This window comes from Rhyacophila brunnea, unplaced genomic scaffold (assembly GCF_057557595.1).
Source record: "Rhyacophila brunnea isolate RB1 unplaced genomic scaffold, BYU_Rbru_1.0 scaffold_7, whole genome shotgun sequence".
NCBI lineage: Eukaryota > Metazoa > Arthropoda > Insecta > Trichoptera > Rhyacophilidae > Rhyacophila > Rhyacophila brunnea.
In genome coordinates, this window is record NW_028233339.1 from 19157574 (window position 1) to 19172126 (window position 14553).

Below are 14553 nucleotides of genomic sequence, written 5' to 3' on the forward strand. Positions count from 1 at the left end.
AATAGAGCTTCTAATTCACAGATGTCGTTGTCATAAATCATTTAAACATTTCGAGTTTGTTACCGTTTCATAGTCTAATTTATTATGTTTGTATTTGTGTTATAGGTTTTGACGATGACGATTTAAAGGTGGTTCAAATAAATGGTAAAAGCTTCATGTATCCTAATGCTCCATTACTAAGCCAACCAGGTGACATAGTCAAGAAATCAATATGCCCAGTAGGAAAAGAATCAGACACAAAGGGCTTGGAATGTGTTCAAATACTTGAAGTGGAATACAAATCCACTTTGGAACTTATTATTGTTGACGAAGGTAAGGCATGTTGTCATTAAATATTCATATATTATAGTAAAATGTTGGTGAGTCATTTTCAGTTTAATTTCTAAAAAAAAAATATTAAAAAAAAATGTTTGTCTACTAAAAATAATAACATAGGTACTATTTTTATAAATTATTTTTATTGACTTGCCAACATTTTTCAAAAATGGAAACTGCCGTGTTTGTTTCTAGAGCCTTCAGATTAATAAATAGAAATGTAGTCAGTTGCCATAAATAAAGTAAATAACTTGAAGTAAGTTTTGTTTTATGACTTTGACGGTTAGACCATAAAACTCAAGAAATAAAAAGCATCCGTAGTGTCCTCAAATATTACTAATATTGAATGCGCATTTTGTTTACGTGCCAAATTTTAATGAATATTATGATACAGGCAATAACTATTGAAAACTAACATATTTTTTAACACGTGTTAAAGTTTATCCCATATTTCTCCACACGTGAGAATTATACCTTGTTTCAGCATATGATAGAAGGTAAAGCATTTGCCATTAGGCATGTCTAATTTGTTGATTCCTTGATGAATTTTGGTTGATAGCACAATACAAGAATAAATATAATATAATAAATTAGATATTTATTGCTTAATAATATTAAAAGATTAATTAATGTGTGTGTTATAGGGTTTGGAGGTAAATCAGTGAAAACTTTCCACATGCATGGCAATCCGATGTACGTTTTAGTATCATCAAATGTCTCAGACAGCGATGTTTCAATGGCTGATGTTCACCGCATGGACGCAGAGGGAAAAATACACAGGTATAATATTTGAATCACATTGATTTTCTACCTATATTTTACATTATAAATTCCTTTATAAAATTAATATTAGGTATTTATTTGTATAGAAATGGTACCCACTTATGCGTCGATGACATTGAGCTACTTTACAAGCTACAAGCCAGCGAATTTACGATGTGCTTGTAAACTCGCCCAGTGTCATCAACGAACTAGCTAACAAGCAGATTGTAAACAATCTACCGAGAAAAGTTGAAAGTTGGGCTACTTTACATGCTACACGCTGGCGTGTGGGGTGATATGCGTCTACGCAGACACAGTAGGCCCACACGCCAGTGTGTAGCGCGTAAAGTTGACCCGCTTTCAACTTTTCTCAGTAGATTGTTTCTAATCTGCTTGTTAGCTTGTTCGATGATGACACTGGGCGAGTTTACAAGCAGATTGTAAATTCGCCAACAAGCAGCTTGTAAAGTAGCTCAATGTCGTTGAGGCTTAACAAATAATTTTAAATATACACTATCAATTATTATTAAGCATATTGCTATGGTAACAGAAGGTTGATAATAAACATTTTCTTACAAGAATTATTAGTTATTGATTTTATGGATCCCTCAAAACATTTAAAGGTAGAAAAAAAGAGGAGGCTAAGAGAAAAAAAAACTATCTTTTTAACTTAAAGTTAAGACATTTTTATTTAATACAAAAATAATTATGTAGTTTACTTACACATCCATTGGGAAACATTTAACCGGTTAACTACCGAAAGCGAACTTACTCGCCGTAATTACACCAATTCTTACGTTAATAACTACCAATTAACTAATTAATAATAAATAATAAATATGAATGTTTAAATTTGTTTCAGAAATTTATTGAATCCTCCTAGGAAGGACACTATTCTGGTACCTTACAAAGGCTTTACCATCGTAAGAATCTTAGCAGACAATGCTGGAACATGGCTTTTTGAATGCCGGTCTTGTGGAGTATCATCTTTGCCCGCAGCTATTGTCATCAAAGTCAAGTCGCATCTCCCAGCTAAAATCATTGACACTTTACCAAAATGTGGAAATTACAAGCCGGCTGACACACTATTAAATTGAGTAATAGTGGCAATACAACCATTCCTTGATTAAACATTTTGATGTCACATTGACGAGGAAAGTAAATTATACAAAATTGGAAAATACATTTCACAATATCTTAATTCGAGTAAATTGTGATACAGTAATAGTAAAAAAAGAGTGTAAAACATGTTATGGGTAAATTGAATAGATATTGCTACTTTCACTCTCTGCTAATCTGACCTTTAGTGCCCTTTATGATTGACAGAACAGTTGTTCGAGTGTCTAATTTACCTACAAGACAACAACTAAGCAATGTAATAAAAACAAGATAACAGTGTTTTACAATATAACTTTTCTTTATCCTGTCATAGTGAAGCAACGTAAAAACGACCACACAAATCAAGGAATGAGTGTATTTCACTACAAAATAAATAGAAAATTAATTTGTTTCCCATCAGTCCACAGAAAATCTATATGTACCTTTGAAAAAATCAGTTTTATGTAAAATGAAAAGGAAGATAATATCAGATAAAAAAATATAATTTATTAGGCTCCTTCTACATATTAAGAATTTTCGTGAAAAAGAAAACTTACTGATGTTGTAATGACAGTTAATTGAAGAATATTTTATGAATCCGTGCAGAGGTGGAGCTAGTCGTCAACTTCAGCAATTTCTTTAGACATTTTGTAGTTTGTAGACCCATGATAAATTCTGTAGCTAATTTAAAAACTTTTTATTGATTATGTAGATGTACCTATCCGTTACCACCCTTTTATCAATAAGTAAAACATAATTCTATGGCTACAATGTGATTTTAATTAAATTTATTTAAGAAATTTACTTAAATTATTTGAGATTTATTTTGTGAAGACCAATCAAAAATAGATAAAATGTAAAATTAAGTTATTTATTAAATAGTGTAAATAAAGTAAGTATAATTATTTTTTTTATTAATTGCAATTATTTTTGGAAGAATTTGAATTTATAATAACTTACACCTAAGACATAAGCTATAAATGTTGCGTTTGTTAATTTTGTAACGATTTTTGTACCTTAACTATTCAAGTTCTTATTTTACAGATAATTTAATAAAATGTTATAAAATAAAAATGAATTTTAATTTTCCCACAATAGAAGGACATCTACTAAGCACCTACCAACCTTTTAATTTTTATATATTTTTTTCTCCTGCAAGATAAGAATATTATTATTGTAAGCATCACGGGTGGTCCGGATAAGTCATAACAAGAAGAATATGCGGAATGCATCGATATACATAAATATAAAAAATAATTCAATGAACCGAGATAATTATTATTGAAATTGGCCAACTTATAATGTAATTACTTGAGACCTTTGTAATAAAATTATTTATTATTATTGAGTAAGAATATATGCTTCAGTAGTGACATCTATACAAAAACGAATACACTATTCTTTTAAATGGTTTAAGTCTTAACTTACAAATTTTATTCAACTAGTCAGTAGAACCTCGGACCCAGTCTATGCTCGGACCTTATTCGGATCTCTATTATATGAAAAAGGTACAATTTTAATCTATATATATAAAAGAAAGTCGGGTTAGTTAACGGCTGGACCGATTTTTACGATCTTTGCATTGTTGGATTTGTCTCAGCCTCTAATAGCAGAATAACTATTAAAACATCGGAAAAATTCACTGGAAAAAAATTATGAAGAAAATTAATTTTCTCATACATTTTGACATTTTGAACAATGAACGCGCAATCGAAAATAAAAGAAAATCACAAAAAAAATAAATCCGTATACAACGCCATCTCTGATACATGACAGAAACAATAAACAAAAAAACAAAAGAAAGAATGATAGTCGAAATGTCTAACTGTCAATGGTGTAGTGTGCCCAACATTTCGTGCTTCATGTCAACAGCTCAATTTGCTTGAAAACGATACGAGTTACACCATTTATAACTCAAGAACGGCTGGACCGATTTTTATGATCATTGATTTGTTGGATTTCTCTCCGCCCCGAATATCAGAATAACTATTAAAACATCAAAAAAATCACGGAAAAAATGTGAAGAAAATTCATTTTCTCATACATTTCGTATGGAGCGGCTTTTTTGATGACATCTCGAGAACTGATTGACTGATTTCGTTGATTTTTTTTGTTCTTCATTTGTTCGTCGTTTGTTGTTGGTTTTGTACGTCAAAATCGAGACGGAGCGCTTCACTTTCATTCGGTAGAATCAAGCCAAACTACGTTCGGAGGAGTATATTCATTTACGCGATGGAATCAGCACCGAAGGAGATGCAGCTAATGTTGGTCGATTGACTATTCTACTGGCGACGTACATTGGCAGCCCGCGTCATATGCATGAATATGCGCAATATGCAATGACATAATATTATGTTCGTCATTACGGTCGTCCAGATCTATTCATCACCTTTACGTGCAATCCGAAATGGATAGAAATTGTTCAATTGCTGCCCCCGGACAAACATCAAATGATCAGCACGACATCACCGCACGTGTCTTCAAACAAAAAATCCTGTCGCTGATGAACTACATTGTTAATCATCGCGTCTTTGGGGATACTCGATGCTGGATCTATTCGATTAAATGGCAAAAACGAGGCTTACCGCATGCACACATATTTTTTTGGTTAATTGAAAGAATTCGACCAGACCAAATAGATGACATTATATGCGACGAGATTTCTGATCCCGAAACCGGTCCAGACCTGCATGATGTTGTAATTACTAACATGATTCACGGACCGTGTGGCGCCATCAACCCCCAATCACCGTGCATGGTCGACGGCAAGTGTTACAAGCGTTATCCACAAAATTTGACGGCGGAGACTATCACTGCGAACGATGGTTATCCACTATATCGGCGTCGATCACCCGATGATAACGGTAGAACCATCACAACGAAAGTGAAAGGAAACGATATCGTAGTCGACAACACTTGGATTGTTCCATATTTGCCACTTCTTTCCAAAACATTCAAGGCGTATTGCAACGTGGAGTATTGCAATTCAGTGAAGTCCATCAAATACATCTGCAAATATGTCACCAAAGGCAGCGATATGGCGGTTTTTGGTGTTCAAACTCCCAATACCAACGATAAAATCACACACTATCAAGTTGTCGATATGTGAGTTGCAATGAAGCGATTTGGCGTATTTTCTCATTCCCCATTCACGAACGTCATCACACCGTTGTACATTTGGCGGTGCATCTGGAGAATGGTCAACGAGTTTATTTTAATGCATCGAATGTTGCTCAACGTGCTGTAACACATCCAGCGACAACATTGACCAGTTTCTTTTCGATTTGCCAAAACGATCCGTTTGCACGAACGTTGCTCTACTCTGAGATGCCACGTTATTACACTTGGAACGCTTCATTGAAGAAATTTCAATGTCGGAAGTAAGGCGATGCAGTTCCTGATCATACGGATGTGCGTTTTGCTGATGCTCTTGGTCCCATTTACACAGTTCATCCGAAGAATGACGAATGCTTCTACTTGCGGTTGTTTCCGGTGAATGTTCGTGGGCCGACATCATTTGAATCACTTCGAACTGTCAATGGTGTGGTGTGCCCAATATTTCGTGCTGCATGTCAACGGCTCAATTTACTTGAAAACGATACTCATTGGGACATGACAATCGCTGAAGTAATTATTGTTTCTGCATCTCCAAGTCAGACACGCACATTATTTGCTATCATTATTTCGACATGCTTCCCATCAAATCCACCTGAACTTTGAAACAAGTACAAGGATGACATGTCAGAAGACATTTTACATTGAATTCGTGTCAGTTCAGGGAATCTCGATCTCGGAGTGAATAAGTAAATACATAACCAGGCTTTGCTTTTGATCGAAGACATGTGTTACCTCATGTGCGGCAGTTTGTTAGTCAAGTTAGGAATGCCAACGCCACATCGTGGAATAAACGACTCTTTCAATCTAGAATTGGAACGTGAACATGAATATGATTGAGATGCATTGAACCAATCAGTTCGAACGAATGTACCACTGTTGAACCCCCAAAAGAAGGAAGTGTACGATACGTTAATGAAGGCAATTGATGATGAAAATGGTGGCTTATTTTTCCTCGATGCGCCCGGTAGAACTGGGAAGACATTCCTCATGTTCATGATTTCGCCACTGTTCGTGCGAGATCCGAAATTGATGTAGCAGTTGCTTCTTCCAGGATAGCGGCCACGTTGCTAGAAGGATGCTGAACGGCTCATTCAGCGTTTAAATTGCCGTTAAACCTTCAAACAACTCAAAAACCAACATGCAACATTGCTTAATACTCAGCAATGGCCAAAGGTTTGGAAGCAAGTAAAATCATCACCTGGCATGAATGCACAATGGCGCACAAACGCTCATTGGAAGCACTCAATCGAACTATGAAAGATCTGCGATCAAGATGTTTTGGAGGCGCAGTGATTCTACTATCTGGCGATTTCCGCCAAACACTACCAGTCATTCCAAGATCGACCGCTGCCGATGAAATAAACACTTGCCTCAAATCATCGACTCTGTGACGCTATGTGAAGAAACTTCAGCTGACGAAAAACATGCGTTGCATTGCTAAACGATCCATCTGCCGAAGATTTCTCCAAGCAATTGCTGACTATCGGTAACGGCCGTGTTCCTGTCGACGAATCGAATGGATTGATTTCGTTTCCGCTGAATTTTTGCAATTTCGTCTCAACAAAGGACGACCTCATCAACAAAGTGTTCCCAAACATCATTGCTAACCACGATCAACAAATCACAAGGCCAATCCTTGAGTGTTTGTGGCCTGAATCTAGAAAATGAATGTTTCTCTCACGGTCAATTGTACGTAGCATCCACTTTGTTCGTTTTCGCACCTGACAACAAAACGAAAAATGTCGTATAGCACAAGTTACTTCAATGAAGGGAATCGACCCGAGTGCAAGCCATCCACCAAATAGTTTAACAGAAAGTAGTGCAACAATGCTACGCGAATCATATCTATTCGCTTCAATAAAGCGAATGCCTTGCTGCCACGTGAATTACATTCATTTCAATGTAATTAAAATACTTTTCATTTTGATTTGATTTTTGCACATTTATTGAACTTAAATAATTTTGAGTATTCATAAAAACTGAATTAAATTATTCAGCTAATAAGTTAACACAATATTTCTTGATTCTGAGGCGGTACGAAGTTCGCCGGGTCAGCTAGTATATTATAATAATAATATATAGTAACGAAAATTCTGGAAGTGAAAATTATTGTTATTTGGACTATCTTCATCCCCAATTATATGGATAATCGAGTTTCTACTGTATGAATATTTAGTAACAGATTTACGAAACATGCTAAAAAATGTATGAGAGTTACCTATTCCGTAATATTAATTTATTTTTATCATAACAAAAATAAGTTCTGATGAAATACCTACTATTATATCTGCATGAAATATAGATATAGTGGTTTTGTCATAAAACACCCGTTTCTTAATACAGTAAACTCCCGATTATCTATATGCGGATTATCCGGTTTGCAGATTATCCGTGCACGATACGGTGTAATACACGAAACGATATAATAGCTATTCTAAAACTCGGCAAACAAACTAAAATCACAGATTTTATTAATAAATAATGAGTATTAAGGGCGGTTTATGTAATAAAAATACTTTATGCAGTCATCAAATGTTTAAAATAAATAGAAAGGATAACAAGGCTTCAAAATTATATAAATAGATTATCTACAACGTTTAAGGAATGTCCAAGATCATGCTTTGAAAATGCAATAAAAGCTCCATTTTGACCTACGCTGAGTATGTCCCCACGAAAGTATGTTAAAATAATTCTCTGCTTTAGAAATGTACAAGAATATGTAGTGTTTTACTACAGTCTAATGTAATATTATTACCTCACCTGGATATGCAGAAAATATAGGCATATAATATAGTTTGAGAATAATTTCCTTGATAGCTGCATGAAAGAAATAACATTGTAAGCTTTTCATCCCGTACACAATATGTATTAGTAAATCAGAATACAGTGGTACCATGGGCACAGTAAAAATGGCTTGCAGTTGTAGAAGTATTATTTGCTAGCATTGAAACAGGCATTTCAGCAACTAATTCCAATATACCCGCGAATCGACTAAAGTGCTACATTAGAATGATTTTCCTCTACCTATTATTAGGTTTTTACACCCACGGTGGCCGCGCAGCTTAAGCGTTGGACTATAACGCCGTGGGTCCCAGGTTCGAATCCTGGGGCTGGCAAGTACACATATTGTTTTTCAATTTGTATGTGTCAGGGTTTTGTGTCAGGCATTTGTGTGTGACCTAATAGGTTGAGCAAGTGGCTGACATCCATTTCTCGTAAAAAACAAAATCTGTTAATACAAACCTCCACTCTGTGGAGGCCCATATGATCCTATTAGGATCGGACATGGTCGAAAGAAGAAAAAAGAATTATCAGGTAATTATTATTGTTTTATCTACCAGTGGGTCTATTCTATACTTATCGACCGCTAAAGTGATAGAGTGATAAATATTATCAAACTTAGGGTAGGTTTGTCTCAAAGTATTACATAGCACTTATTGTAACAATTACAATAAGTTGGTCGTAATTGTTTCAATAAGTGCTGTATTTTAACAGCACCTCTCTTGACTGCGATAAAAATTAGAGCGAGATAGACAGTTTTCACTGTTTAGGTGGCTTAACTTATTGTAACAATTATAATACCTCAATACAAATAATATGTAATAAATAATATCACTTTATCACTTTAGCGGTGTTATCGCCTTGTGTATAGAATAGAGTGAATAGACCCACAGGACAATTACATCTTATGTAATTATGAGACATGCAATTGAATAATAAAATGACCTGAATAGTACATAAAACAGAACAATAAAATGTTGAATTATTTCATATATTTTGTAGTATCAAATAGATTTGATATAATTTTTTTCAATATACAGTACAGTCATTTTTATACTTGTTATTTTGGCATCTCCTGTAATTTTTTCAGCAATATTCCTAATAGTAAATAAAAATGGATATGGTATCATTTTGAGAAACTAACATTATCAAAATCCCAAGGCTTAAGAGGTCGGCCATGTCGGGTGTGCATATTTGAATCGAATATCCGATTAAGCTTTTAAAGCACAACCATCAGCTGACTGAAGGTATTTTTATAGAAAGAACTACATAATAAGTTGTAGTTGTGTGTAGGGATCCCGAGCTATTTTCGATACCTATGAATCCCGGGATTGATAAACATAATCCCGGGATTTTGGGATTGATTTTTTTATCAATTTTTATGGAAAATAAAATAAAAACGAAAATATAATAGAAAAAATACTTTTAAATAAACTGAGTTTGAATGAAGTTTGATTTATACCCATGTGTAGGTTGCCGATTCATTTTATTTTTTCACATAAATTATTAAAAATGTGAAAGATTGGAAAAAAACAATGCTTCGCACATTTAAAAAAGTAATTCCACCATGATATCATACGTTTTACGGCAGTTTCATATTTGGCTGACTTATTAGATAGATTTATGAAGCGGAAAGGCCATAAGTACGCCATGATTACTTGCTTTATTATTTTAAATCTCGCTAATCCATTCATTATGTCTTTACTATCAGAAACAGCAATCTCATATTAAATTCACATTATTATTTATATTACAATATTATTTACTCCATTAAACTTGTGTATTTCCAAGATTGAACGTATACAATATTAACAATAAATGTCTTAAATAGTATAAATTATACTAGATTTATTTTTGACCGATTTTATCAATGTTATTTGTAAATATAAAAATTTTATATTAACAATGGAAAAAAATGCCAATCCCGGGACCAGTCCCGGGATCCCGGGATTGTCAAATTGTAATCCCGAAATCCCGGGATCAGAATTTTGGCTCGGGATTGGATTCCCTAGTTGTGTGTGAACAATTAACAAGGCAGCCAATAATTAATTATTGCAAGTGAGGACAGGTTCACAAACGAAATATGAATACATATCAGTGGGGAAGGGTGAAGGTAGGCTGAGATCCGACATAAATAGTACACACTAAACTTTGTCAGTCACACATAATGGTTCTCATTGAAATAAGACTTCAAATTACAGATGGTGTTAGTTAGTTTTAAAAATTCAAGTAAATCAAGCTATAATAGATGTCTATCTATAAAATATCTATGCCATTAAATCATTAATAATTTTAGATATTTTATAGATAGAAGAATATTTTTTATCTATTATTATTTCTTTTAGGCAGGGCGTAATGAATTAAAAAAAACTTACCAGCGCCATCTATGATATGTATTCTTAATTCAACGAAAACCTAACTACGACTGAAAAAGCGTGCACTATTCTTTCGGATCGCTCGTAGTATACCTAAACTATTATGATTTGGTTTACATAGGGTTTAATTAAATATAAAAAACTAACATTATTTGTAGTCTTGGCATGCACTATTTATTGATGCATTTACTATTATTGTTTTGTATTGTCATTGTGATTATTGTATTATAGTAGATATCGTGAAAGCTTGTGAATCTGTCTGTGAAAGTAGTTATAGCGTCACAGATGTGCAGATGCGTATACATGTGGGGGGGGGGGAGGGGTTTCTAGTTGGAAAAATAGAAATTACTAGGGTTAAAGGAATATTACTTCTTTTTCCTCTTCGTCAGGATCTCATGACTGGAAATTATAAGCCGGATGATTCGACTGTTGAATAGCATTTACAACGAATTGGCCTCTCTTCTTCCGGCATTGTGCGACACGTAATGCCTGTTCACAAGGAGTGTTGCAAAGGGACGCGCGAAAAGTTTAACACAAAAAACGTAGCCACAGGTTTGCAGTTTGAAAATGCATAGTTTATAAAGAGCCTGGGACCCGGGCATAACAGACATCACAGATTTAATCTAAGAGTTTAAAAAAAGTGGTCTGCGGCGCTATTTTGTTTTAAGACTATTAAATATTTTAAATATATAGTTGTGCATTACAATTTGATGTGATACGTATTTGATATTGCTGTAGGTGCTTAAATGATAACTCCCGTGTATAATTTAGGAAATACTACTTTAGAGCACCACACTGCCCTTAATCTCAGCGATAGGTAGGTGGGGCCGCCAAAGATTTTGGCCTGGGGGCCCGCTTCAGGATGTCGGGCCTATGATAGAATCTATTTGTCAATGAACGATGATGAATTTGGATTGACTACTATTGAAAAGGAAAAAAATGATAAGTAGAAAGGTATCATGCGATAATTCATTGACACAAAAACCCTAGTTTAATTTTGATTGAATCGAAGTGAAGAAATACTATAATACTTTGTCAAGAAAAGGAATGCAAGTTGTAAAGTAGGTACAGCTATAACCATTCGTAACATCATATTTTTATGCGAAACGGGATTTCTGCATTAGCTGCAATGGAATCCAAAAATTGACCCCGTTTAGTAGAAAAAGAGCACTTTGTGCTAAGAAACAAGCACATCCATCGCATGAAAAACAAATTAATTTAAAAATAAATATAATAAAAGTACTTAGTAAAATCTTGTTTATTTTTATGCTTAATTAAGTTTTTTTTCTTTGTTGTATTAAGTAGTAATTTTTTGGCTATTTAAAAAGGTATTTAATGTAATGTAATGAAGGTATTTAATGAAATAAAGGGGGGAAGGCGCCAAGATTAGATTTTTTTTGAAAGGGACATGTAGTAACACAAAGTTTGGAAACCACTGGTATAGAGAATGTACTTGTAAAAGTGCGGGGTTCACGGTTTGAAGCGATGAGATACTATAAATAGTTGGCGGGGTAATTCTGGAAGACAGGTAGATTTTGTTAATCTCGCTGCCTATAAAATCAATGATGAATAATTATTATGTTTATTTTTTCGAAAAAGACCTCCCCAAACCATTTTTTCTATATGCGTGCCTGCAGATGTGACTAATTACTTATATTTTAAGGGAAAAATAAAAAAATGTTTTATTTTATTTCTTATAAAAGTATTTATTTATTCATAATGGCAGCCACATTAATCAATTATTCACACCGAAGTTCATCATACAAAATATATAAGTAAGTCATCTATTATACATTTTTTATAAGAAAAACACTCTTCTAATTTATACAAAATGAATGTCACGATTGCGTCATAAATATAAATAATATGGAAAATGTGAGAATGAATGAACTCAATCTAAAAATCTACTCTTCATTACATTTTGTTGTTGTATTTCACGGCCACAGATGTCACTGCTGAAGAGTAAAGTCGTTCCGATGAAAACGATAATTATTATTAAAATAGTTTTTTTTAGGTACAGGGCATATTTTTTTCTTTATTTTTTTAATAAAACTATGATAACAATTTTATACAAAAAAACACTCCAATGCTACCAAAAATTTACTAATAAAAATATAGATTTGGTTTCATTTTTAATGAATTCACATATTTTAAGGTAGAAGAAAAACCTGTGTTTCAGCAAACATCTCATAGTTTTTATCCTACCAATAAATTAGTCCATTCCTTGAATCCCTAGATTATTATAATATATATTCAAGATTTATATTTATGAAATGATAATTTTTCAGAATTATTTGATTTATATTAAGTTTTTAAGATTCAAGTATTTTATTATTTTTACTACCTGTTTCTATTGTGAATGCAGAATTTCATATGCTTTTAAATATTTAATTATATTATTTTTAAATAACATAAATAATAATATCCTCCTATGTATAAAAATACATTACTATGTTTATGAAAAATATTTATAATAATATATCATTATGTTTTGTATTAAATAAAAACACACAATAAAGCATATCAGCATAGAAATTAATTATTATTACTAAGGAAGATATTGCACTGTTAATTTAGTATAGTTATCCCTCTTTTTGTAAAATATTTTCAGTGCGGCTAGTTTTAAATTTAATTTGGTAAGCATTGGGCGTTAAAACTATGATTTGGAATTATTATAATATAACTAGAACATTCATCAGTGGTGGTCTATAGGCGGCAAGTGGTGACCACATCTTGGGAAGTTGTGCGGCACTGGTGGCAAGTCACCGTGCGTTCCAACGTGTAAAACTAAGTTCATCCCTATAACTATATGGAATATGAAATGGCAATGGAACAACCAGTATCCTGAAATTAAAAAAAAATATTATTAGTTTAATCTCAACTGTAAAACATATTAATATTATACTTAGAAGAATATTTGATTCCACTGGAGATGGCGCGTCACCAAAGTTAATATAATTATAATTTATATGTATTTCAATATAATTAATGTTCTAATATTATTGATAGAATTGTTGTACATGGGCCTTATGTTGTAACTTGTGAGTTGAAGTCGCCCGGCGACATGACGTCATATGACATCATTGTGACGTACTACCGGAGTGAGTCAATAGTCTTCGAGAAATTAACGCTACCCTAATACTGGCGTTATTCATTGTCCCCATACACAAATATGTGTTTTAGCATATTAATATCTATGGTGAGCTGTGTGCATTGAGCGGCTCGCCTCGATGCGTGTATTGAGCATACGTCACAATTACGTCATGTCGTCGGGTGACTTCATGCCACAAGTTACAACATAGGGCTGCAGGCCTCACAAAACTAATACTCATATAGTAACGGTGACGTGAATTCTATGAAGGTATTAAAGAAATTTTATATTTTTTACAGAAAATAATATATGAATAATTAAGAAGTGTGTAGATTTTATTTAGTAAATACATATTAAGTCTAAAACCTCATTAGTTTAAGGGGTTACGGGGTATATTGTATACTTGTATAGTAATCTTGTAAATTGATAATATTAATATCTTAGACATACTTTATTTATTTAATTGCTCCATTACAAGAATGAAAAATCATTAAAATACGAAATACAATCGTCGTTTTATTTTCTAAGCCTCGTAAATCCAAGAGCATTTTTTCAGGGGACAGTAAATCCGAAATTCAATGATTCCTGGTATATATGACGTTTGCAAAATTTTCCTTTCCTAACACGATTTAGGAGTTTTTGCGGAATAAAATGACGTTTCATGTGTAGATGAAGCGTAATTAAATATTATTTACGAAGATTAGTTTATGAGTTTAAGAAGATCGATAAGCGTAATATTTTTTTGGATTCACTTGATGAAAAGATTTTTTTAAATTGTTACTATTTTTTCAAGAAATATGGTATGACCAATACAATTTATATGGTGGATATGTAAAGATTTATAATATGTATTTCAATATAACTAAAATGATAGAATGTAAGGTGAAAAAAAAATCTTTAACACAACTCAATAATATGCTTATTTAAATAAGTAGGTATGCAAGTATGCTTTATGCAATATTACTGTCAAGTATATTTTGTTTCTATGGATGTAAGCAATATTATAGTTTATTA

General features: G+C 33.0%; 1 protein-coding gene across 1 annotated transcript in view; it reads left to right on the forward strand.

The window, feature by feature from the left end:
• LOC147064582 (multicopper oxidase 3-like) overlaps positions 1 to 3016 on the forward strand; it is a 77850-nt gene extending 74834 nt beyond the window's left edge. The window contains exons 7-9 of the mRNA XM_085957720.1: positions 106 to 312; positions 960 to 1095; positions 1940 to 3016. Coding sequence (XP_085813846.1) covers positions 106 to 312; positions 960 to 1095; positions 1940 to 2174 — 578 coding nt within the window. The 3' untranslated portion in view covers positions 2175 to 3016. The remainder of the gene's footprint in view (positions 1 to 105; positions 313 to 959; positions 1096 to 1939) is intronic.
• Positions 3017 to 14553: the final 11537 nt, after the last annotated feature.